We start from the raw sequence: 26841 nt of genomic DNA on the forward strand, positions 1-26841 counted from the left end.
AGTTAGTAGGGAGATATCTAGGTCTGTGTGCTTACTATAGACAATTTGCCAGAAATTTCTCACAGATCTCAGAACACTTGACAAAACTTATGAGAGAATATCTACCTTTCCAGAGGAAAACTGAGCGACAAAGCGCCTTCAACGAATTAAGAAAACGGTTGCAAGAGCCCCCAATCCTTTCTCATTTCGTTGAAACAGATGACACGGAAATACACACAAACGCCAGTAACATCGGCCTGGGATGCATTCTAATACAGTGGCAGAATGATGAAGAAATGGTGATAGCATACGCCAGCCGGACTCAAGCAAAAGCGGAGACCAATTATTCGGTCACAGAGAAAGAACGCCTTGCCGTCGTCTGGGCCATCAGTAAGTTTCGGCCGTACTTGTATGGTAGACCATTTAAGGCAGTCAGCGATCACCATGCCCTTTGCTGGCTCGCCAACCTCAAGGACCCGTCCGGACGACTAGGAAGGTGGAGCCTCAGACTGCAAAAATTTGATATACTGTGGTATATCGATCTGGGAGGAAGCATGCCGATGTCGACTGTTTGTCACGGGCACCTGCAGACACAGCACGATCAGAAGAAGAGGACTTTTTATTCGTAGGTGTTGTCGAGACTTCTCAGATAGCTGAATTTCAACACGCAGACAAAGAATTGCTTTCGCTCATCAAACACCTGGAAGGAGCTGATGTACAGGTACCTCGTATATTTTCTTGGAGCCTTGAATGGTTCTGCCGCCGAGGAAATGTCCTCTACGAAAGAAACTTTAAGCCAAATCGTGAAAAGTTCCTGCTTGTCATTCCTGCAACTATGGGGCAAGAAATACAACAAGCGTGCCACGATGAGCCTATGTGTGGACATTTGGGGGTCACTCGAACGCTTGCACGAATCAGTCTGCATTATTATTGGCCCAAGCTATTGTCTTCAGTACAGCGCTATGTTAAAAAAACATGTCACGAGTGCCAAAGATACAAAATGCCTCGTGCTAAGGCAGCGGGCCTTCTCCGATGGATAGGCCCACTGAATGCGCCTTTCCAACAAGTTGGAATGAACCTCCTAGGACCCTTTAGGACGTCTTTACTCGGCAAGAAGTAGATCGTCGTAGCGTCTGACTATTGAATAAATACGCTGAAACAGACTCCTTGCATAGGGGAACGGCAACTGAGGCGGCCAAATTCTTTGTACAGAGCTTAGAACACTATGACATGGTGCTCCGACAGTTGTAATCACCGATCGCGGACTGGCTTTCACGACGGAACTACGAAGTGTCTGCTGAACATGACCCACACTGTTCCCAGGAAAACTACCAAATATCACCCTCCAAGCAACGGCCTGACTGAACGCCTTAAGGGGGAAGTGGCACTGAAAAATAGCTTTTTTGTTTGTTGACCTAGAGCAATCAAATTTTACATGCATTCTCCTAAAAGTCTTGAATAGGGAAATATGAAGTTTCATCATGATACCTTGAGTAGTTCCCAAGTTACATCATGCTACGTGGTTCTACTTGTGTGGTCTGGTCGTCGAATGCCTAGCAATGTAACAAAACATACCAGGAAGTTGCAAATGGTGTTGATCTTTACTCAAAAGAAGACTATTGGCTATGACTATCCCAGAATTCTTTTTATCACTTCCCTTTTTTCTGTAGAGATCATAGCTGCTTACGCAATAGTCAGAAACAGTGTCATGTACAAGTCATCTTCTAGAAAAGAAAACAGTCATAAACAAGATTCTAAAACTGTCATACCCTCAAGAAATGTTTTGGGATTAAAAAAAAATCTGCATAAAAATCCATCCAGTCATCCCCGTGCTACACTTTCCACGAGCAATGCACAATGTCTGAAACACACTTGTGAGAAAAAGCCTGTCGAAGTATTCGACAGGCTTTTTTCGATGAACTTTCTTGTTTCTCGATGAATATTGATGAAAATTGACACAGACACTAAGAATGACCTCACAATGCTTCCATAAAAATTTTGAGGCGATACCACAAATACTTTACGAGAGACAAATTATTTCTTCATTGAACCTCGTGGAGGGGCTGAGCATAATGTTAAAAAGAACAGTATTGAAAAAACCGCATTTAAAGTTTTAACTTTTCTGTACATCTGACACCTAAAAATTGTGATCTCAGGTTTGTCTTGTGATATTTGACTTCTCAGGCATCTGGTCTCTGACCAGTGTGCCTTGGTTGCCTTTTTTCCCCATAACCTCCTTTTCATGATTTACAAAGAACAAGTATGAATTTCAAACCAAGTTCTTTGTATGAAGGAGTGGTGTGATAGGCATAACAGAAAAGATTGTAGTTGAATAAGACTATATACTGAAATGATTACACATATTTCTTGTGCTAAAGTTGTAATTAGCATAATTAAGTACTTGATTGCAAATAATCACTGAACATTTCTTTATTTGGAGAAAGGTTTATTGCATCAGAAAAATGTATCACACCATGATGCCCTATGCCTTCTTACCAAATAAAAAAGTTATGGGCAGAAGAAAGATGGCACAAGAATTTTTAGCAGTATAATTAATGACGCAAAACGGGCATATAAAAATTTGTGCCCCTGATTCATACATGCACTTTTTCCACTCTAGCAGTGAAACGCATCATCATACAGCCGGTCGTGGAAACTCTAATTTACAACGCTTTCATTGCCTCGGAACATTCATAGACGTTCGTGGCGTTATCAAGCACAGCTCCAAGCACGTCTAAATCACATCACAAAAGCTTATTGACAGCACTCCGTATGACCATGGAGTGCGCGGCCGTGTGGACAGTACAGCCGGCGCGTAATGCACTTGCCGGCGGCGTTCGGTGATGATGCGCAAAGTGTGTAACTACGATGACAAAAAATTGGCACGCATTGTGCTTGGCATCGCATTTTCGAGTGACAATGCGCGAAAATGCTAGCCGCTGTTCTGAGGAATCCTTGGCAGTCAACGGTGGGTGGGGGGGTGACGAGTTTCACTGTGTGATCTACTGCCGATGCGTAAAATGCTCGTACGTGGTTTAGAGGAGCTAGCGAATGATGTGCTTCATTCCTTGCAAAGAAGCATGTCGCCAAGAGTGCGCTAGTGTGTCGTTTCTGCCCGGAGTCTCGCTGTCAGCCATGTTAGGGCTAAAGCAGGCTCCGATGACGCGCCACGCTCGTAGTAATCTGATCGTGCATCCGTTGCGGCCACTCGAAGTAATCTAGTGCTGCCACTCGTAGTAATCTGATCATGCCGCCGCTTACAGCTTCGTTGCTTGCAAAGAAGCACATCACCACGAGTGTGCTAGCGCGTCGTTCCTGCCTGCAGTCTCGCTGTCGGCGAAGTAAGGGCTAAAGACGACTTTGATGATGCACCGCGCTTGTAGACTGCGCGCCCGCTCGTAGTAACCTGATCGCGCGCCTGCTTACTGCTCCTAACTAAAGCGTGGTTATATCTTAAGTGATCATCGAGCCATGAACACATCCCGAAGTAGTGATTTTCAAGAGCCATGTCCTTGCAACGCACAAGCAGCAGACGACGATCTCCCGGCGCGAGCATCGGACCAATGGCGAGGCGAGCTGAGGCAACATGGCGGCCACAGCCAATCAAGGGCCTCGAAACGACCTTCAAACCTTTGATTTTTGTGCGCTTGCTTTTAAAGGGGGAGCCAGTGGAGGGGGGAAAGTTGAACACGGAGAATTTCAGAAAAAGTTTCGCTACCTAGGTGGGTGAAATGAATTTTTTGAAGCACTTCTGTGTGGTTTTCAGTGAAGATATTTTGGAATATCTTCACCTTTCCCTATAACACCGCCGTTCAAGAGACTACCAAGATTACCCCATTTCAACTAGTTTACGGTAGTATAGTTATCACAACACTGGGCGCTATGTTACCTATAGACCAAGATGACTACCCTTCTGATCTTGATGACTATATATAGAGAGCGGAAGAGGCCCGCCAATCAGCAAGGTTTCGAATATGTCGCCAACAACAAATCAATACTGACCGCTACAACCGAGGAAGACGTGAAACACGGTATGACGTTAGTGACAACGTGTGAATATGAACCCCAGTACGATGACGAGGCCTGTCTGAAAAACTCATTTGTGGATATTTTGGTCCTTATGAGGTAGTAAAGCGACTCAGTGACCTCATTTGTGAAGTCAAGCCTACAGAACATGGGCATTCCAAACGACGCTGCCCCATTGAGCGTGTACACATTGTGCACATGAAACCATACTACAACCGATACGAAGACTAGCCACCCCACTTGCTTGCTGTACAACCATTTCATTCTTTCAGACCTTCAGCGACGGAAACGCTGCATACATTATCATCAAAAGCGTCAGAGCGATGCCTCTTGAGAGGGGGATAATGCCACAGAAAATTGCTATTGCTCCGCACAATGCTAACGAAGAGCAACGCTAATGGCACAACTACGAGAGATGAAGCCAGCCGCAATGCACGAGCCGGCCCTTTATGCGCACAGGGCTCCACCGAACAGCCAACGCGCATGAAGAACAGAACGAGGGTGCTCTAGGCAGCGGCACACGAGAACTACCAACCTTTGGATCTTCTTGATTGCTGTGCGTTGTTCACTTTGGGCACAAGTTTGCCCCTTATTAAACAGTGTAAATAGAACATCCTTGTTGTGAGACTGCTACATTCGTTACAATATATGTCGCCCCTTAGTTTATTTCTGAGAGGCTTGGCTATCATATTGATCAGACTGATGGCTGAGGCACTTGGTATAAACAAGTAGTCGCCCCGCCGCGGTGGTCTAGTGGCTAAGGTACTCGGCTGCTGACCCGCAGGGCGCGGGTTCGAATCCCGGCTGCGGCGGCTGCATTTCCGATGGAGGCGGAAATGTTGTAGGCCCGTGTGCTCAGATTTGGGTGCACGTTAAAGAACCCCAGGTGGTCTAAATTTCCGGAGCCCTCCACTACGGCGTCTCTCATAATCATATAGTGGTTTTGGGACGTTAAACCCCACATATCAATCAATCAAACAAGTAGTCGACCACTTGTAACGTGTTACGCAAAAGTGCATGTTGCAAAAGCACAGCCTTGCGCGTTGTCGCATGCTCCATGTGTGGTCATGAGGGCAGCTGACGATCCCGCCTCAAGCGTACACGAAACGCACTGGCCATTTCGAGTGAAGTAAAGGGGGGCCAAGTGTCTCCAGCAGGAACTTTCAACGAGCAGGGTGCAGTCGTGCGCGCACTATCTTTATAGGTATCAGCATATGGTTGACACCTTCAAGAATCGACACGGAACAAAGATGGGGTTGTTCGATACAATGGCCCCATTTCCTATTTTCCTGCTGACTTTCAGTAGTCTCTAATCCACAAAGCTTCCTCATACACGAACATATTGTAAAAAATAAAAATAGAACAGTGCTTTAGGGTTATATTACGTGTTCGTTGACACTGTCCCTAAAGCTGGATCTTCTAGTACGCTGAGGTTTTATAATCACTTTCAAATATCGACGTTCCAAAGGCAGATACATGGCACTATAGACTACTTTGTTTGCAATACCTGATTAACTGCCATGACAATGAGCGCCCTAATGAAAATATTTTTTTTGCGGTTACATATTACGTTACATATCGCAAAACCCCCTCCAAGGAGCCTTCTAGCTCACTGGTGTCAGTGGCTACCACGCCGGGGAAACTGAGAACGGTGACCTACAGAGTTGAAGCCGCTGTCACGCAAACTGAAAAATATCCTCCGATGCCACCCCCCAATGACTTATCCCTGATGCCTTCTTCCGTAATCGCTCAAAAAATTCCTGCTGCTATAACAGGTCCATTGACTGTCATCCAGTTTTGCGCTCATCGATACAGGAGCTGATTAGTCTGTGGTAAGTACGGCATTGGCCATCGAGCTACGCAAGGTGCTGACGACATGGGACCGCCCATAACTGATCACCGCTGAAGGACACCTCGTGTCACCAATCAGCCGGTGCACTGCAAGACTTGAAATTTGTGCAACGGCTTTTTCGGCATCTTTCTTTGTGCTGCCCAAATGTTCCTGACGAGTTATATTGGGTATGAATTTTTTTAGGAGTATGCAGCGGTCATTAATCCGCGAGATTTGTTCGCAACCTTTGCTAACTGTGTTCATACAGATTCGGATGACGCGGACGAACGTCTGTGTGTGCCATTACGCATCGCCGATGACTGCGAAACCTTGTCGCCTTGTAGCAGCGTCTTCATCCTTGTTGAGTGCCCACAGGAACAAGGATGCACAGGCATTGCCAAAGGTAACGTCGCCTTATTACTGGGTCGAGAGATCGCCATAGTTCGACGTATAATAGAGCTCTGAAATGGGTGAACTACGATCTTAGTGACCAACTTCAGTGTTGAATACAAGCATTTGGCGAGGCGCACCACCACAGCGCACTGAAATACCTTCAACAAATCGAGCACCCACGCTTTGATCACGACACAATTTACAGATAAAAGCTGCGATGTAGCTGTGACCAACCACATCAACATTAATCAACAGATAGAGCAACAAAATTGATAAAGACTACTCAGCTTGCTGTCATCTTTTAGCGATTGTTTTGCCACTACATCGAAGGTCCAGCACAATCCGTTAACCAAATACACAATCATCACTGAGCCAACCATCCAACCGGTGCGTCAACACGCTTACCGTGTTTCACAGAAAGAACAGGATGCTATTCAAGTAAAAAGAAATGTAAAAATCATCAAGTAAAAGACATGCTCGCTTATGACGTCATTCAACCTTCCGGCAGTCTGTAGGCGTCACTGGTTGTACTGGTTAAGAAGGATGGCTCGCTCCAATTCTGTGTGGATTACCGCAAGTTGGACTCCATTACTAAGAAAGACATTTTTCTCCTTCCCTGTATCGATGACTCTTAAGATCGCCTGTGACATGCCCTCTACTTTTCTTTGATGGATCTTTGTAACGGGTACTGGCAGGTCGAAGTTGACGAATGGGACTGGGAAAAAAATGGCCTTTATAACCCCTGGCGGCCTTCATGAATTTAAGGTCCTCCCTTTTGGGTTACGTTCCACTCCAGCTACGTTCCAGCGAATGATGGTCACAGCGTTAGCTGGCATAAAGCTGTGTTTGTGTACTTAGGCAACATAGTTGTTTTTTCCACGACCTTTGAAGAGCACTTCGAGCAGCTTCAGGCTGTACTTCAGGCCATACGAACTACCAGTCTACCCCTGAAGCTGGAAAAGTGTCACTTCAAATATGACCAGCGAAAATTCTTAAGCCATATCGTGAGCAGTACAGGTGTGCGTCCTGACCCCGAAAAAGCCACGGCAGTTGCTCTCTTTCCAATGCCGAAGACAAAGCGAGATGTGCACCGATTTCTAGGCGTTTGTGCATATTACCACCGCATGTGCCAAATTTTGCTAAACTCGCAGAACCTTTATCTTCAAAACCCGCCGATCCTTGGTCATTTTGACACAGAAGCAGATACAAAAATGCACACTGATGCTAGCAACCTTGGACTCGGAGCCATTCTCGTGCAGTTTCAAGGTGACGTTGAACGCGTTACAGTCGAACTCCGCTACAACGAAAGATTCACGATTCCCCAACAGCAGTCTATAGGAGTCAATGCATGAATATTGTCGCCACAACAAACACTTTTTCTTCGATCGACCCGCTTCAACGAAATTTCACGATTAAATTCCACACTCGGATACTTATTTTTATGCAGTAAACCCAATCATTACCACTTCGATGCATTTTCAGGGCCTGAAAATGCGCCAACAAAGTATAAGACACGCGTTGGCACCACCAGAAACTGTCCCTGTTTAGCAAGCATGGGCGCCGCCATTGCTCGATAGCGATGGCAATGAGACTGCTCTAAATACTGTCAATGGCCCTGATTTTGCCGCTGGCTTGCTTTTGAGCCACAGATGGTCCAAAGCTGAAGCTTAGTCGCTCAGTTCAAGGTTTCCTTCACGCCATGGAGGAATTTCACACAGCTGCTGGGTGCAACCGCGGAACGATGCCTTTTCCAATTCTGTTATGTTCGTGCTTGGCCAGTGTGGCAACTAATCAGAGTGGCTGTTCGTCCTCAATATCAACAAAATCAGCTAGCTGTGAGATGGATGATAAGAATGGCATAGAATAATGCAAAAGTCACCACTCCACGATACCCTGCCTCTATCTTGGCGTTGTCGGATACTTTTGACGGACAGCTGCTGGTGTTAACGTGTGAATGCAACTGTTTGGTTTGTTTCGCGAAGGCGGTTTTAGGCGTTATTTCAGCGTGCTTTCCACCATGACCTCGCTATGTATGGGTGAGAATCACATCGTGGCGCTGCTGGTAAAAAATAGGAAGCAGCAGACATTTTTTGAATTTTGAGAATAAACGTTGTTTTGTTTTGCTAGCTCAGATCAGCTATAATTTTCGTTTTTACTTTAACCAAATTTTTTCTGCACCCCGTCAGTTTCGTTGTAGCAGGGTTTGACTGTATCATCTATGCTAGCCACACGTTGTCTTCTGCTGAGAAGAGCTATTCAACAACTGAAAAAAAAAAAAATGCCTGGCCATCGTATGGGGTATTACAAAGTTCCGGCCATACTTGTACGGGCAGCCCTTTCGAATCGTCAGTGATCACCACTCTCCCTGCTGGCTGGCGAATCTCAAGAATCCTTCAGGTCGTCTTGCAAGATGGAACCTTCGGCTGCAGGAAGTTGATTTGACAATCGTGCACCGGTCTGGCCATAAACACGCCAACGCCGACTGCCGTTCCCGTGCCTTCGTCGAGACCGCTCCTAAGGACTCTGAAGAAGACTGCGGCTTCCTTTCCACCCTAGCCTCTTCCAATGTGGCCCAACAGCAATGCCAAGACCCAGAACTGCAACCACTAACCGAATACCTCAAAAGACCTCACTCATGGTCTCCCCGTCAGTTTGTGCATGACTTGTCATCTTTCTGTCTATGCGACGACGTCCTCTACAAGCACAAATTTCATCCCGCGCAAACCCTTTACCTGCTAGTAGTTCCTGTTCCTCTCCGCGACGAGGTTTTACGTGCATGCCACGACGAGCCATCGTCTGGGCATCTTGGCTTGGCTTCACACGCACTTTGGCGAAGATCAAACATAAGTACTATTGACAGAAACTCGCAAAAACGTCACACAACACGTCAAAACTTGTACTGCTTGCTATCGCCCCAAATTTCTTTCTATAAAGCCAACGGTTCTCCTCTGGCCTCTGAGACCTCCGCACACACCTTTCGAACAGGTCGGCATCGATTTGTCCGGACCGTTTCCCTAGTCTACAGCTAACAACCGCTGGATTGTTGTCGCTACTGATTATTTGACTCGATTCTGTGAAATCGAAGCCATTCAGCGAGCTACTGTTTTCGATGTGGCCAACTTCTTTCCCAAAAACATTGTTCTCTGCCATGATGCTCCAGCTGTTGTCATCACAGATTGTGGTACAGCCTTCCCGGCACAGTTGCCCCGTAATATATCTAGTAGCTGAGTGGCACCACACATCGAACAGCACCAGCATACCACCTGCAGACCAAAGGATTAACTGAGCGCCTCAACAAAATGATTGCAAATATGCTTTCAACGTATGTAGCCTCAAATCAGGAAAATCGGGACGAATCTCCCATACTTAACAATTGCCTACAACACGGCTCTCCAGGGAACCATCGGATCTGCACCGTTCAGACTTCTTTACAGTCGCGATGTCACCACGATGTTAACGTAATGCTCCTGCCAACTCCGTCTGCCACCATCTCTCCAGATACAAACGTCTTCGTTCAGCAAGCCGATGCAGCACGAAATTTCGCATTCCAATGCACTTGTCTTGTCAAGACCAAGATGCTCGCCGATACAACAGCCATCACAGAGCCTACAAGACAGGTAACCTAGTCTAGATTTGGATGCCTATACGACAACGCGGCTGCTCGAAAAATTGTATCGATATTTCGGACCCTACCGTATTCTACACCGCATTGGTGAAGTCAACTACGAAGTTGTGGCAGCGGAGAAATCGCGCCACTCTCATCTACTACATTCGTCTGGTGTGGTTCAGGTCACCAGGATGAAATCATACTATTCGCGCTGACTACAAGCTACAATCTTTGTGGCAACGTGCCTGCAGCCAAGCCCACTGTCTATTTTTGTTGTTTCTTTTAATTTTGTCTTTTACTGCTCAATACGTCACTAACTTTCTCAGCTCAGCTTTTATTTTTATTTCTAGCTACGGTATCGATCCGAAGCATTTTTTATTTTTCGTGGAGCCATGCCACACACTAGTGGCAGTCGAGGCTGAGGAGAAGTTTTTGGCTGCTGAGAATGATAGTAAACAACCCTTTGCTACGTCTCGACCCCTTTCGTTGCTCCCTCGCATGATAATACGTACAGGGAAGTCTGCACACTTACCCAGAAACCGGCAGGCTCGAGCGAAGTGGGGCCGCAGCTTGTCGGCGTGGCTGTCATTGACGGGAATGCGCAAGAAGTGCGCGTCGGGGATGAAGTCCGGCTTAGGACACGACGTGCTGACGTTCAGCTCGTAGCAGATGTTGTGAGCCGCCAGCAGGTCGGGGTCTTGAGCATCCCTCTGGGAGCCCAGGAATAGAAAAGGCAGGATCCTCGTCGGCCCCACGGCGCTCAAGCAAGGCTGCGACAGGGACGTCAGAGGACCCCGCGAACTGCCTTCCTCACACAGTGTATGGTGGCGGCTAGAGAACTCCAGCAGTCCACCTGCGTCATGTGAACACCGCACATAGAAGCCTTGAAGAGCCACTAAGCAAAAGCAATCCAATCTGAAAAAAAGTCACAGCTTTGCCACAAAGGCGAAGCAATGAATGCGATAGCAACAAACGAAATGCTTGTGAAGAATGGCAAGCAGATGAAAACGTGCTCCGCATTGCTCATGCACGAATGACGCACGAAACATACTCACAGGTTCAGATGAACGAGAATAAGTGTCTCAGTTGTTACTTAGCTGTATCTGAGAAGCGCGCCCCTTTTTGGAAAGGGAGACTGTGTAGTGAGTGTGGTGGCCTTTGTGCACCTGGTATCTACAACAGAATCATTCTGGTGAGAGCCCAAGGCGTATGATTATCCCGACCGCGAGATAAGCGCACATGCGTAAGCATCTACACCCCCCTTCCCCAGTGCGAAGCACATGTGGGAGATGAACGCATAAGCATGTGTGACTGCAACGTGACGATCTTGCAACATGCACACATTCCGCCATCTCACTGGTAATGCTGAAAACATGATAGTTTCCTCGAAATTGCCATCGGCAGCGGTAAGTGGTACATATAAATGGCTTGCCATTTTAACGTTAAAGGAGGTGCTCTTTCGTGGCTCAATGGCCAATGCCACGCAATCACAAGCATGAGGTCATATGTTTGATTCCGTGCACCAGTTTATTTTTCTGAATTATTTTTCTTTTTTTTGCATTTTCATATATATAGATATATATACACTCAAACCTCATTATAACGTAACGGGATATAACAAAATAGTGGATATATTGACGTAAATGAGATTCCCCTTGAAAGCTCCATTGAGAACTATGCATTTTAAACCTCATTGTAACGAAGTAAAATTGACCGGTAAATGTATTAATAAACTAAGTTAGTCTATCAATCTATAATCTATAAAAAAATATTGAAACTGTATCTGCATGTTACACTGCAAATGTTGCCGAAAGACGATAGCCTTGCGTCTGGAGAGAGTGAACAAAACGTCTATTTGATGTTCTGCACAAGAAAATCGGTGAATGGTATTCTGGAGACGCTGCGTTAGAGTGCCTTGAGTGTGCACTGGAGGCGAACGAGCGCATTAGGTCACATTACAGGTGAGACATGAGCGCTATCTGGCACCTATCTTGGAAAACAAAGTCTGCGTATTTGGAATTGCTGGTCCCGCATCGAACGAAAGGGGGAAAAGAAAGAGTGCGAAGAGGACGCCAGCGACAGCGTCAGGATTGCTCGTGCGCTATTGGTTACTTTCTGTAGGTGACGTGCAGGTGACGCACGCATGCGCCCGCGATGGAATGTGCGGAGTTATTCCGGCTGTTCCATCGTACAGTAGCACCAACAACCTGCCATCACACTCTATTCTCTACCTTTTTCTTTCTGCCTTTCAGCGTACCTCTTTCTTTCTGCCTGTAAGAGCTGAGCTGAACCGTGCTACCCGCAAGAGTTGCAGAAGAGTGACTGTTTTTTTTTATTCAATTAACGACTACTTCATACGCGGCACTGCTGGCGTAGTCGACGTAAGATATCGACGCTCATGTGCGAATTAAAGTTCAAAATTACCATCTAACATTCGGTCATGTGCATCGCGCTTTTGTCACACACTGTACCAGTTCCGACTGCTCTTGCAGAAATGCGATTCCGACTGCCAAGGCAGACGCCCAGGCACTCATGTCTGAATTAGATGCCAGCACATTAAACGAGAAGCGTGTTTCGGTCAATGATGTGGTTCCGAACGACATGGCAGCCACGCGCACATTTAGGTGCGAAATAGGTGCCGGTTCAGCTGGCCCATCCGACGTGAAGTGCCTCCATGTCAACCTCTACACAGACGGATGCGCACAAGTGGCTCGCCAGCTACAGCAAGGCATTTAATACGACAATCCACATCGTATTAGTTGCTTGCTGCTGTCTGTGCTGAAGGTGTGGCAGAGGCGCTTCACGTTGACAGTCGGAACCTCTTCCCACATTGAAACCATCACCGTGCTATCGCCATCTTATCGAAATCCACTCACTCGCGCCCCTGCCACATGGTAGTGATCTATCCAACGCACCGAAGGGGCGAGGGTGCTTCCGCACGATGGAACAGCCATAAACACTTCTGTGTTTTCGTGACTCACTGTCGGCGTGTCTTCGGGAGATTGGCGGCTGAGCGAAAATTAGCCCCATGTCTGCTTCAAACGACCACAAAGCAGGCAATCTTGGATCTTGGAGAATTAACAATGCCCTCTCCGAGGCTTCTGCGGTGTCTGAATGGGCAGCTCATGCACCCAACGGAAGTCTTAGCTACCCTATTGTGTATCCCCAGCCACCTCCCTTGTTACCATGGATTATGGCGGGGGCTGTGCTGCTTAGTTGGAGAGGAACAATGGAAGAGCTGGGAGCATGGCAGAAAATGAGGCGCAGGTGTGCAAGTTTAGTCAGGGTCACTGCCTCACCAGCGCGAGCGTCACCAGCACGTCAACGCTAGAGTCGCTGTCACTGCACCACCAGTCGCGCACGAGCAATCCTGACATTGACACTGGCGTCCTCCTCGCACTCTTTCTTTTCTCTCTTTCGGGCGATGCAGGACCAGCAATTCCAAATACACAGCCCGTTTCGAAGGTGATAGGGTGTAGAACGCATGGCGACGGGTAGGTGCCACCACCGTGTCGTTTTAGCAAAACGTTGGAAACAATTGCCTTTTCGTGCAAGCGTTGCATGGTCAGCACAACGTGATAAATGCTACGGTCCTTAGAATTACTAATGTATGCCTTTTCTAGTAAGAAACACACATACAGAATATTGATGTTGTTATGGTGCCTCAGACATGCGCAATAATTGGTTCTTAATTGACAATCCCACAGGTATGAACGCTGAATCTTGAGCAATATTGGTGGGCGCTACAGATGGGGTCGGCTGTTTGTCGTTTGGCCACTTTAGTGCCGTTTAGGGTATCGTTAAGGAGGGACAAACAGACAAATTTAAAGACAGACAGACCAAAATTTTTGCGTGGAAGGTCCCCAAGAAAGACTATCGTCTTTAAAAAACCGACCGCTGTGTGTTAATTATATCGTTTTCTGCGGAGTTTGACGCTCGTTCGGCATGGCTCTTTCAAAACTACCACGCCAACCTTACAGCCACGCATGGCCAAGAGAGCCTTCCTCCTCACACAGTCAGCGTAGAAGATTGAGGAAGCGCTCAGCGGGTCACATGACCGAGAAGCGGCGCCGCGGTGCAAAGTGATTTCCCTTTACGACGGCAACGACTGCGTCTCTGCTGTTACCTTCTGCACCGAGAAAGGAGAACTCTCCACAACAGTTTTTCTTTTTTTTTTTCCTCTCTCTACACGCGTGACCTTGAAAGGAAAAGGGTCTCTACGTGCAGGGCATGAAGAAAAGAAAAACTCCTTCCTCCATGGTGCAGAGCCAGAAAACAGAGAAGCGTACGTGGCACAGGCACGTTGCAGGTTGGCATTTGAGAGAGAGAGAGAGCAAACAATCCACCACAGTTTTTTTTCTTTTTCTTCTTTTCCTTCATCGCACGAAGCGTTAAGAGATGCCGCCGCGAGATTGGGCATGGTGCTGAGAGCATTTTTGGAGCGCGGTGTGTTCGAATTAATTGTCCCAAGTGCTTGCACGTTCGAATTACTGAGAATTTTCGCCCATTTAAATACACAGTTTTGGCGGGATTTCAGCGTGAGTTCGAATCAAGCATGTTCGAATTAATGAGGTTCGACTGCACGCGTGGTCAGGTAGCGGTACATCAGGCTGCGAGACGGTTTCCTTCTTTGCATTCTTATAGGTGTGTGCCCATCTGAGCATACATTGCCACAAACTGTTATAATAGATATAACGAAATAATGGACATAAAGAAATAATTGTTGCTCCCCTTCAACTTCATTATAACGAGGTTTGAACGTACATATATACGATGAATGGCGGCGGTCACTGATGACGACGACAAAGTCCACCCGAGTGTGTTCATACAATTTCTATCACAATAAAAAGAAAATAAAAAGAAGTTCATTGGCTATCTTTTGTGAGTAATGGCACGGCTGCACAATCTACCCCTTTGGTGCACCTGCAGAGTCATTTCCCGAACAAAACAGGTCACGCGAAAGCGAAAGTTGACTGACCAGACATGGCGGGAGGTGAGGGTGCTGCACATTGGCGAGGTAATTGCACCTGCTTGTGCCGCGAAGGTGTAATCTCACTAAACCTCCCTACATTGTGACGATCGGTCAGCATGCGATGCAATTTGTTATTCCAGACTGCTGTTATCAAGAAGCTACTGAGTCTATATCCCTGGCCAAATGGGTGGAGTTCTTAACAGCTGGCTAGAAACCAAACTAAGACATTTTTGGAAAATACTTTTCCACAGAGCCCTCAGTTGATGATATCTTGCAACATTTCAGTAATATTAAAATTATGCCTATGTGAGACTGTTTAGAAAAAATAATTGCTGATAATTTCGATTCAGATTATACCTATGCATATATGTCAAGAAAATAAACACGTAACTACGCACAAATAAATTACACAGTACACCTTATGATAAAATACCCATAAACCTTGGCTACTTAGTTAACACTTAATTGAGAGCCAATACATATTAATTACTCTAATTAGCATTATTAATGCAATGCTGAGTTGTACGAGTGATATCAAGACGAGAATCTTGTGCTTCCTTCATCCTTTAATGCCTGAATTGTGAAACTGCCAAAAAATTTAAAAAATTGCATTCATTTTCCAGCTTTAAATAGCAACATTTCATTGAATTCGCAGTTAAAATATCTAAAATGCAACTTTATTGCACACTTTTATGTATCTCACGAATTCTCCATATGTCACAAATGCGATGACCTTTGAAAAAAAAAGCATACTTCAGAACTATATAACATGTCGTATGCAACCTCTGTCCTCTTCGGTGCATACAAATCAAATGAACAAAATTATTTAAGGCAGTACTTACATCACCCCAGGGAGAAACAACGAAGTAAGAGTTATTGCATGCCCTTCGCACTCTCCACCTTGAGCTACAAAACAATTGGTTCTACGATGAGATGGCACTAGATTTTTGTGCTGAAAGCTACCGTCCTCGCGAGTACTTGGCAGCCACAAATAAAGGCGGCACGCATTTTGTGACTTGTTTGCTCGAAGTTTTTTAGTACTCCGCGAATTTGTGACACCTCACAGTAAAGGATTCGTTGCAATCAAACAGCCAAACTCGCTGCATTCTTCTAACAGAGTGCATGTGCGGAGAACCATCTACCACCAAAAAATAATTGTTGGGCTAGTTTATAGTACATAAGTGGCAATGACATATTACCGTAAGCATATTAGACATTGTTCCACTTCATGCAAAAAACCGGTCTAAGGCTGCACATCCAATACATATGTGGAGTTCTTCTTTATTTTTGCAGGGAAACTGAAACATAAATGCACTTTCTTAATACTAACAATATATTGGACCTACTCCAACGATAATTTTGCCAGCATGCCCATGTCCCCAAAATACCTCGATATCTACATATGTAGCCCGCTATCCTTAGTGTTCCGGGGTAAATTGGAATTTCACTAGGCTTGAATTAGATCATAAACGTCATTATAAGCAGTGATGGTGTAGTGGTTACAGCATTTGCCCCGCATGCAAAAGGTCCGTGGTTCGAATCTTGGTGCTGTGCAGTTCGCAATCGGATAAAAAAAAAAAATCCGCGTGGCGATGGAACTGCATAAAGAGGCCTGGGGTGCGGCCTCACCAGTGACCACCGCCAGTAACACACTCCCTCACCAGAGAACGATTAATTGGCCACCCTGGTGCAGTATCTGGCCACTACCTCCCACACGCATACATCAATAAACTCACGGCCCTCAGTCAGCTGCGAAGCAACTGAACACGGTGGCAGTCAGATCTGCAATGCAGCAGACGGTGCTAAGAATCTCTGGATCCTGACAGGTCGCCATTGGAACCTGAACTTGGCAACGTTTAACACTAGAACCTTATCTAGTGAGGCAAGTCCAGCTGTACTATTCGAGGAGCTAGAGGGTTGTAAATGGGATATAAAAGGGCTCAGTGAAGTTAGGAGGACAGATGAGGTCTATACGGTGCTACAGAATGGGCACGTCCTTTGCTATAAGGGCTTAGCTGACAGAAAAGAACTGGGAGTGGGGTTCCTAATTCACAGAAACATAGCTGGCAACATAGAGGAATGAATACTATAGCATTAATGAAAATGTGGTAGGTATCGTAATTAAACTGAATAAAAGATACAAGATGAAAGTGGTACAGGCTTATGCGCCTACATCCAGCCGTTATGACGCTTCAGTTGAAAGCTTCTATGAAGACGTGGAATCGGCAATGAGTAAGGTAAAAACACAGTATACTATACTGATGGGAGACCTTAATGCAAAGGTAGGGGAGAAGCAGGCTGGAGACAAGGCAGTAGGAGGTTATGCCATCGGTACTAGAAATGCCAGGAGGGCTACTAGTAGAATTCGCAGAACGCAATATTTACGGATTTTGAATACCTTCTACCGAAAACGAGGAAACCGTAAGTGGACATGGAGGAGCCCTTATGGCGAAAATAAGAACGAAATAGACTTTATAATGAGTGCACACCCAGGCATCATGTGGAATGTAGAAGTACTTCGAAAGGTACAATGCAGTGACCATAGAATGACATGCTCTCGAATTCACCTAGACTTGAAGAAGGAACGACAGAAACTGATACGCAAGAAGCCAATCAATGAGCTAGCACTGAGAGGGAAATTAGAGGAATTCAGAGTCTCACTTCAGAACAGGTACTTGGCTGTTATAGAGGAAACCAACCTTAGTGTTGACACAATGAATAATAATCTGACGAGTATCATTAAAGAGTGTGCAGTGGAAGTTGGACATATGATACTTAGCAGGATACTGGCAAGCTGTCCCAGGAGACAAAGAACCTCATTAAAAAGCATCGAAGCATGAAAGTCTCAAGTACAACAGACAAAAAAAGCTCTGCCAGTTCAACAGAGCTTTCAAAGTTGAATAACAAGTGTAAGGCATCCGATGTAAGAAGGTATAACATGGAGAGAATTGAACACGCTCTGAAAAACGGAGGAGGCGTCAAAGCAGTGAAGAGGAAACTAGGGACAGGCAAAAATCGGATGTATGCACTAAGGAACACAGGAGGCAAAATAACTACTAATATATATATAACTACTAAATATAACTAATTATATATAACTACTAATAATAACTACTAATATGGACTAACCCACCAATGGGCAATGTGGCAGCACGTTGACAGCAATGCTGAATGAGCACGTCTTCTTGTGCAGGTTAGTTATCTACCCAATGCCAAGTGTGTTCGTAGTAATAATGTTTGCTTAGTGCTGCTACCTTGCCCTCATGTGCTAAATGATGTTTGTTCCATTCTGTGCGCTTTTGTTGACTTGATTGTACAATGTGGGGATGTCGAGCAAAATCCGGGGCCTGATTCTGATAGCGATGAAGGGGTAACCGAGTTCAAAGCATCGCTCTCCGGTTTAAGTGATCGCGACCTGATACTCAATGTTCTAACAGGCCAGAAAGCAATTATCAAGCGCATGAATGACTTTAGTGCTACGCAGAATACATTATCTGACACACTAACCGAATGTAAGGGTAGGCTTGATTCGTTGGAATCTGCTCTTGCCAATTTATCCTTGACGCAAGGCAAACTGGAAGCCGTTGGATCCGAAGTTAGCAATCTGCAAAAAATTGTTGTTGCTATGGTGGATAAAATTGATGATCTAGAAAATCGCGGTCGTCGTAACAACATTATTATTCATGGTCTTGAAGAACTCGCTAGCGAAACTCCTGCATCATTACGGGAGAGCGTAACTCAAACTTTTTTGCTCGACCAGCTCGGCCTTACTCTATCGGGAATAGAAAGATGTCACAGACTTGGTAGTAAACGGCCTGATAAAACGCGGCCTGTCATCGTGAAATTACTTGACTTCCGTGAAAAACTTGCAATTCTAAAGAACTGCGCTAAGCTCAAGGGATCAAACTACTACGTCACAGAAGACTTTTCTCAGAAAGTGAGAGATATTAGATCAAAGTTGTGGGACTGCACCGCAGAATAAAGAAAAAATAAACAGCGAGTGAGGCTTATCTTCGACAAAGTGTCCATTAAGGATGTTCTTTACATGTGGGACGAAACCAGCGGTTCTATTGTTCATGTTCCTAAACGCCATCATACATGAGGAACAACCGGTTGCAATTCCTTAAAGCTGCTTAATGTGAACTGTCGAAGCATAGTGAATAAGGGTTTTGATCTTGAACACTTGGTGGCAATTCATGAGCCTGATATTATCGCGCTTACTGAAACCTGGTTGCACAGTGGTGTTTATGATAACGAATTCACTCCCCCAAATTTTTATGTTAATTGTCGTGACCGCAACTCTCGTGGTGGGGGAGTTGCCCTTCTCTTCAAGAAAAATTTGAACGTGGCCAGAATGTCTGATGCTGTAGACGTTGAAGCACTCTTCTGTAAGCTGTTGCATGAGGGCCAAAATGTGATCGTTGGTGTTGTATACCGACCACCAGCGAGTGATTTAGAAGTACTAGAGAATCTTAGAAAGTACATTGATTGCAATACAACTGATAACAATAAATTTATTCTGTGTGGTGATTTTAACCTCCCCGGCATTAACTAGAACACTCTTCGGCTGACAGAAGCGATGCAAATAATAATGAAGCATTAATTGATATTGCATTTCAATTTGGTTTAACCCAACTAGTTAAAGACTTCACACGTGTTCACGGAACTAGTAAATCTGTGCTTGACCTTGTTTTTGTTAGTTCAAGTATTCGTGGCGATTTTAAATGTGAAATAGTTGAGGGAATTTCCGACCATAAATGTGTTTTAATAGAGTTCTCTTCATTACTGCAGAAACCCATCGTTAACGTATCTCATTTTCCAGACTTCTCAGCTGCTGATGATACGTCGATATTAGACAGACTGGAAATAGCCTACGATGAACTTTGCAGTAGTATGATCACTGAAGTGTATGACGTCAATTCATTATGGCTGAATTTCAAAAATACAATTCCCGCCTGCATTCAGCTCTTTGTATCAGTTAACTATCAAAAAATCAATTCTGCGAATCCTTGGATAACGCGTGATAGCATTCACATTAAAAGAAAACTAAACCGTGCCAGGAAACAAATTAAGAAGAATAGTAGTCAAAAACGTATCGCTGAAGTGGCGATGTTCTCTTGTAACTTAAGAAAAAGATGAAGCAGGAACGTTTCAACATCTATAACGTCTGTTTAGGCACGCTGGTAAAGGAGGCACCAGCTAAGTTTTGGAGGACCATCATACCGAAGACCTCAAGTACTAATACATTTAACATAGGCAATGATTTCACATCCGATGCTGCTAAGATTTCTGATGCGTTCAACACCCACTTTGAATCCATTTTTTCCAAAGATGATGGTAGCATACCCTTATTTGACAAGTTCCAGACATTGCCTCCGATTGAAGATTTGAAAATAACAGAAAGTGGAATATTTAACCTCTTGCTTAATTTAGATGTGAAAAAGTCGTATGGACCCGATAGTATACCTAATGCATTCCTTAAACGATACGCTGAGTGGTCATCTAAATTTTTGTTAAATATTTACCGTACATCCCTTTTGACGGATACTGTGCCTGATGACTGGAGAATTTCCAAGATAAAACCACTGTTTAAAAATGGCGATAAGCAGCTTATTTCTAACTATCGACCTATAGCTTTAACATGCACGTATTGTAAAATTCTCGAGCATCTTATTCATAAGCATATTACGCTCTTCTTGGAAAATTACTCAATATTAACACCAATGCAACATGGGTTCCGTCACGGCTTTTCTACTGTAACTCAACTGGTTGAAATGACACATGACTTCGCCGCAGCTATTAATGAGAGAAAACAGATAGACGTAATTTTTTTAGATTTTGCTAAAGCATTTGACAAGATTTCCCATTCTAAATTGCTCATTAAACTGAACACATTACTAAAAAACAGGAAACTGTGTAGCTGGATTAAACCGTATCTAACATCCTGGCAGCAGTACGTTGTTTTTAAAGACACTCCCTCAAACATGTTACCTGTTGGCTCAGGGGTTCCCCAGGGCTCTGTGCTCGGCCCGTTGTTGTTTTTGGTGTTCATTAATGATATTGTTGATAATTGCAGTGTTAAGATACGATTATATGCTGATGATTGTGCGTTGTATTCTCTTATCCACACAGTTGAAGACCAAGTAAAACTTAACACAGAAACTGAGAAACTCGTGAAGTGGTGTAATTCTTGGCAAATGTGTGTAAACTATCAAAAAAGTGTGGCCATGTCGATAACAAATAAGAAGTGTCCCCTTGTTTACAATTACACAGCTGATGGAAATATCTTAAATTGAGTAACAGAGTACAAGTATCTAGGCTTGCATATATGCAGCAACCTCCACTGGGATCGACATATCAACTACATATCTAATAATGCAATGATGAAATTACATTTTTTGAGACGTTCTCTTTGCTATTCATCATACGACACTAAAATTCTGGCGTACAAATCTCTTATCCAACCCATTTTTGATTATGGAAACATTATCTGGGATCCTTACACTAATGTCAATATCCATAAACTAAATAGAATCCAAAACAAGGCTGTCCGATTTATTTTCAAGAAATACGGCCCAACGTCAGTCTCTGAATTAGTTGCCAAAGCGGGATTCAAACGGACTTCAGAACGAAATAGAATTTCCCGTTTGTTGTTCTTCTTTAAGATAGTTAATGGTTGAATAAATAGTACCACAGGTGAATACTTAAAGTTCTCTTCCGGTTACTCTACCAGACAACGTCACAAACACACTGTCGTTCCTTTCCAGCCCAATAATAATACTTTCAAGTATTCCTTTTTTCCGCGCGCTGCTAAAGAATGGAATGAGCTTGACAGCAAAATTATTGAAACAGCCAGTATCGAGACATTTGAAAAATTTATATTTGACTAGCTAAACATTTTTTATGTTGTTTGAAGTGCTTTGTTCTGTGTTGACTGCAGTATTGTACTGTTGATTTTGTTGTACTATGTACACCCACTCTGCTATGGCCCCACGTTGGGGCTAGCAGTATTGCTAAACAAATAAATAAATAAATAAATAAATATAGATATTTGAAATAGCGGAGGAGTTTTACAGAGACCTGTACAGTCCCCGGGACAACCCCGACCTGAATACTATAAGAACTAGCAGTAACCCAGACGCCAACCCACCAGTGATGATAGAAGAAGTCAGAAAAGCCTTGGAGAGCATCCAAAGAGGTAAAGCTGCTGGCGAGGACCAGGTAACATCAGATCTACTGAAAGATGGAGGACAGATTGTGTTTGAAAAACTAGCCACCCTGTTTACGAGGTGTCTCCTGACGGGAAGAGTACCAGAGTTTTGGAAGAATGCTAATATTATCCTAATACATAAGAAGGGAGATGACAATGACTTGAAGAATTACAGGCCAATCAGCTTGCTCTCTGTAGTATACAAGCTATTTACAAAACTAATTGCTAACAGAGTAAAGAAAACATTAGAATCCCATCAACCAAAGGAACAAGCACGATTTCGAACAGGCTACTTAACAATCTACCACATTCATACTGCCACGTTCTATTTCTCAAGTTTTGTTATCACTCCAAAATACTACACAATTCTCAGCGTAAAACGCTCGTGCAGTTTTCGAGAAGCTTCCGGACTTTAGTAGATCATTTCGATAAGATCACACCCACTCTGCGAACTGTATAGATTATTCTGGAATCTGCGCCATTGCCAGTGATAACGCTAGAACATTCGATGGCAAGAGTATAAATGCCGACGCACTTCGCCGCTTGTCAGTAGTTGGTCGACGGCCGACGCTCCGTTCGCCACTATCAGTCCAAGACTGCTACTGTAATCGGACTTTCCGTTTACCGGGCACAGGTTCGCCCAAATAAACAGTTAAATTCCAACACAAAGTCTCCTGTCTTCGGCCACATCACGACCCGGTGACAATACTACCAATCAGGTACTAGAGAAATTCTCAGAATATAGCCAACCACTATACATAGCCTTCATAAATTACGAGAAGGCATTTGATTAATTAGAAATATCAGCAATCATGCAGACACTGAGGAATCAGGGCATCAATGAAGAATATATAAATGTCCTGGAAGAAATTTACAGGGGTCAACTGCTGTCATAATGCTTCATAAAGAAAGCAACAGAATACCAATCAAGAAGGTTGTAATGCAGGGGGTTACAATCTCCCCAATGCTATTTACCGCGTGCTTGCAGGAGGTTTTCAGAGGCCTAGAATGGCAACAGTTAGAGATAAGAGTTAATGAAGAGTACCTTAGTAACCTGCGCTTCACCTATGACATTGCATTGCTGAGTAACTCAGGGAACGAATTGCAACTCATTATTACGGAGTTAGACAAGGAGAGCAGGAAGGTGGGTCCTAAAATGAATCTGCAGAAAACGAAAGTTATGTACAACAGTTATGTCTACTTAGGGCAGGTAATAACCACAGAGCCAAACCACGATATTGAAGTAACTAGAAGAATAAAAATGGAGTGAAACACGTTTGGCAAGCGCTCTCAAATCATGACAGGTAGATTGCCACGATCCCTCAAGAGGAAGGTATATAACAGCTGCATCTTGCCGGTAGTTAGCTATGGAGCAGAAACCTGGAGACTTACTAAGAGGGTTCAGCTTAAATCGAGGACGACGCAGCGAGCAATAGAAAAAAAATGTAGGTGTAACCTTAAGAGACAAGAAGAGAGCAGAGTGATTTGGGAACAAACGGGGGTTAAGAATATCATAGTTGAAATCAAGAAGAGGAAATGGACATGGGCTGGGCATGTAGCGTGTAGACAGGATAACCGCTGGTCATTAAGGGTAACTAGCTGGATTCCCAGAGAAGGCAAGCGGGTTAGTGGGAGACAGAAGATTAGGTGGGGGCAGAAGAGATTAAGAAGTTTGCGGGTATAAATGGGCAGTAGCAAGCACAGGACTGAGTTGACTGGAGGAACATGAGAGAGGCCTTTGTCCTGCAGTGGACGTAGTCAGGCTGATGATGAGTCTCAATCACAGCGAATCAACAATATAGATAGCATACAAACCTTGATTGTTAATATTATAGCAATAATAATACTTGGGGTATTACGTCCCAAAACCACAATATCATTATGAGGGACCCCGCCATGGAGGGCTCCAGAAATTTCAACCACCTGTGTTTCTTTGACGTGCAATGACGTCGCACAAAACACGGGCCTCCACCATTTCACCTCCATCAAAATATGACCGCAGCCACCGGTATCAAACTTGTGACCAGCAGCCGTGCCCCCTAACCACTATTCTATCGAGGCGGACTATTCTTAATAATATGTGTAGGTTTTAAGTGCCAGAACCACGATATGAGTATGAGCCACACAAAATTAAGTGCAGGGCTTAGGATATTTTTGCCATCTGGAGTCCTTCAACGAGCAGTGACATCGAGTAGGCTTTAAACTGCTACAGCCGGGATAGTCTTCTTTTCTGTGTTCGTGCTATTCCTTGTGTTCATGTGTGTCACCCGGTCATCAGCTGCTAATGCAGCTAAAGTGATGCAGCCTATTCATGGGAGCATGAGAAAGCACTGACCACAAACCACCAGCACAGGTACCTCTCTGTAACTGAAGGGAGCTTTAGTAGAAACACCTGAGTCGCCGAAAGCTAGCGCCATAGCCGATGTGGCAGGTTGAAAGGAAACTAGAGCTCTCACAGGTGAGGAGGACCCAGGGGCGGGCCGCACCAAAGGGGGAGATCGAGCAGCTTTAGTCGTCGTGGCATATATAACACTTTCTGAATAGACGCAAGAGTGTATTATTTTGGGGCTGACTTGGGTCACATGGGGCACGGAGAAGCGGATGGAAAGATGCTGCTAACAAAACGCTCCTTTTTTGCTGTACAGGCCATGTTCATGCTCGCAGGCCAATTGGAACCTTCCACTACCGGCAATGAAGTTGTACCGACTACACCTGGCACTGCTCGCTTCTCCCCATTGCCCTCATAGAATTTAGACAAGCTGGATACGCCCCCTTCGAAACAATCTACGTTGTTGTTGGATCACCCTTTTAAAAACACGCTGCACAGTTGATCATCCTTCAGTTGGTACGGCGAAGTGGCTGGAAAGATGCCAATAACGAAACGCTTTCTTTTTTGCTGCACAGGTTAGTTTTTCTCTTTCAAATGGAGATGAAATTTTATTTGTGATTGTGGCGTGCCCATGAACATGTCTTAGTATTGTGTATGACTGTTATTTTGTTTGCAAGTTATTGCTGTGTGAAGATGTCAAGCGAAACCCTGGACAAAACTCTGGCAGCAGTGGCATTGCATGAGCTACAAATTAAGCAGAGTTCCCTGTTCTTGCAGTTATCCTGAACACCCGTTTCTTTGCCCGTCCCGCCTGCTTCATTGGCGGTTAACTTCGTGGTACTTCATTGTCGCATTGCCCTTGGAACGTGCTGGATCATCCACATGTGGTGAAGCTGCAACTGCGGGGTCACTTTGTGGCCTGCTGCTAGCATTTGTTGATTTCGCCGCTGGAGGTCGCTGCCCTGAGAGCAAGCCCTATGTATTTGCCAGCACCAGCACCGGCTCTTCGCTGGCAGCAGTGGCATTGCACGAGCTACAAATTAAGCAGAGTGCCCTGTTCTTGCAGTTATCCTGACCACCCGTTTCTTTGCCCGTCCCGGCTGCTTCATCGGCGGTTATCTTCGTGGTGCTTCATCATCGCATTGCCCTTGGAAGGTGCTGGGTTATCCACACGTTGTGAAGCTACGACTGCGCGGTCACATTGTGGCCCGCTGCTAGCATTCGACGATTTCGCCACTGGAGGTCGTTGCCCTGAGAGCAAGCCCTATATATTTGCCAGCACCAGCACCGGCTCTTCACTGGCAGCAGTGGCATTGCACGAGCTACAAATTAAGCAGAGTTCCCTGTTCTTGCAGGTATTTTTTCAAGCTCTTTTCTGTATAGTTTCTATATTTTTTCAACTGCCGCTGCTGCCAAAAATTGCGTTCTGATTTGCATTTTATTTTTCTGTGTCTGCAATTATTTTTTTTATCAAAAGTATTTACCATGCCAAGTAACGCTGAACTCTCAAAAAAAAAAATTGGAGACCTTGAGGCTAAAATTAACAGCTTGGTTAAGGACACATCTGAAAAGGTCTTTGAAAGGTTCTTACTCAAGCTGCTAGAATCGGGCATAGATGTTGCTGAACTAAAAAAAGAAGTTGTATCCCTACAATTGAGGGCAGAGCACTTGAACGAACTTGTCCAGGACCTATATAACCAAAATGTCACATTAGTAAATGAGAATAAACAGCTAAAAACCCATAATGACTCCCTCAGCAGCAAGGTTGAAAAACTGGAGCAATACTCGCGCATGAGCAATGTGGAGATCAAAGGCGTTCCCTGCTCTCAGGGGGGAGGCTGCAGTGCAATCGTAGAAATGATAGGGGAGAAGGCTGGATGTCCCATATTGCCTGCTGATCTCGACATTGTGCATCTCGTGCCAACGCGGTCTAAAGATAAAATAAACATTATTGTGCGCTTCTGCTCTCGGACTAAGAAATCTGACTACATCAGTAAAGCACGTAAGACGAAGCTCTGTGTTAGTGATCTTGGTATCACTGGTGGTACTAACGCCCCTGTCTTTATCAATGATCATTTGATTCCAAGCAATAAGGTCCTCTTTTCCAAAGCCTTAACACTAAAAAAGGAAAAGAGCTGGATGTTTCTCTGGACAGGTAACTGTCAAATTAAAGCTAGAAAGACTACTAATAGCAGAGTCCTGCGCATTCGCGATGACTTCGATTTGACAAAAATAGACTAAGCCTTGCACAATGTGATCATTGCATCATTTTTGTCTCGCATCAACATGGATGCTCTTATAGAACCAGACCATGTTAACTCATTCATAAGTAAATATATTTCTATCATTCATTTCAATGCTAGGAGCCTGCGTAAACACTTCGATGAAATCCATGATCTACTTTCTTCATAGAGTAACTCTTTTTCACTTATTACCATAACAGAAACATGGTTATCAGTTGCTGACAGAAATCTCTATTGCTTCCCAAATTATA

General features: G+C 44.6%; 1 protein-coding gene and 1 long non-coding RNA gene across 7 annotated transcripts in view; one reads left to right on the forward strand and one right to left on the reverse strand.

The window, feature by feature from the left end:
• Nucleotides 1-26841, reverse strand: part of LOC119168181 (uncharacterized) — a 411631-nt gene that overhangs the window by 118382 nt on the left and 266408 nt on the right. For all 4 annotated transcript variants that reach the window (XM_037419584.2, XM_075882494.1, XM_075882493.1 and 1 more), the window contains one exon: nt 10369-10689. In XM_037419584.2, the coding sequence (XP_037275481.2) occupies nt 10369-10689 (321 nt within the window). The remainder of the gene's footprint in view (nt 1-10368; nt 10690-26841) is intronic.
• Nucleotides 1-26841, forward strand: part of LOC119166775 (uncharacterized) — a 110699-nt gene that overhangs the window by 36254 nt on the left and 47604 nt on the right. The window lies entirely within an intron of this gene.

The sequence above is a fragment of the Rhipicephalus microplus genome, unplaced genomic scaffold (genome assembly GCF_043290135.1).
Source record: "Rhipicephalus microplus isolate Deutch F79 unplaced genomic scaffold, USDA_Rmic scaffold_12, whole genome shotgun sequence".
In the NCBI taxonomy this organism is placed as follows: Eukaryota; Metazoa; Arthropoda; class Arachnida; order Ixodida; family Ixodidae; genus Rhipicephalus; species Rhipicephalus microplus.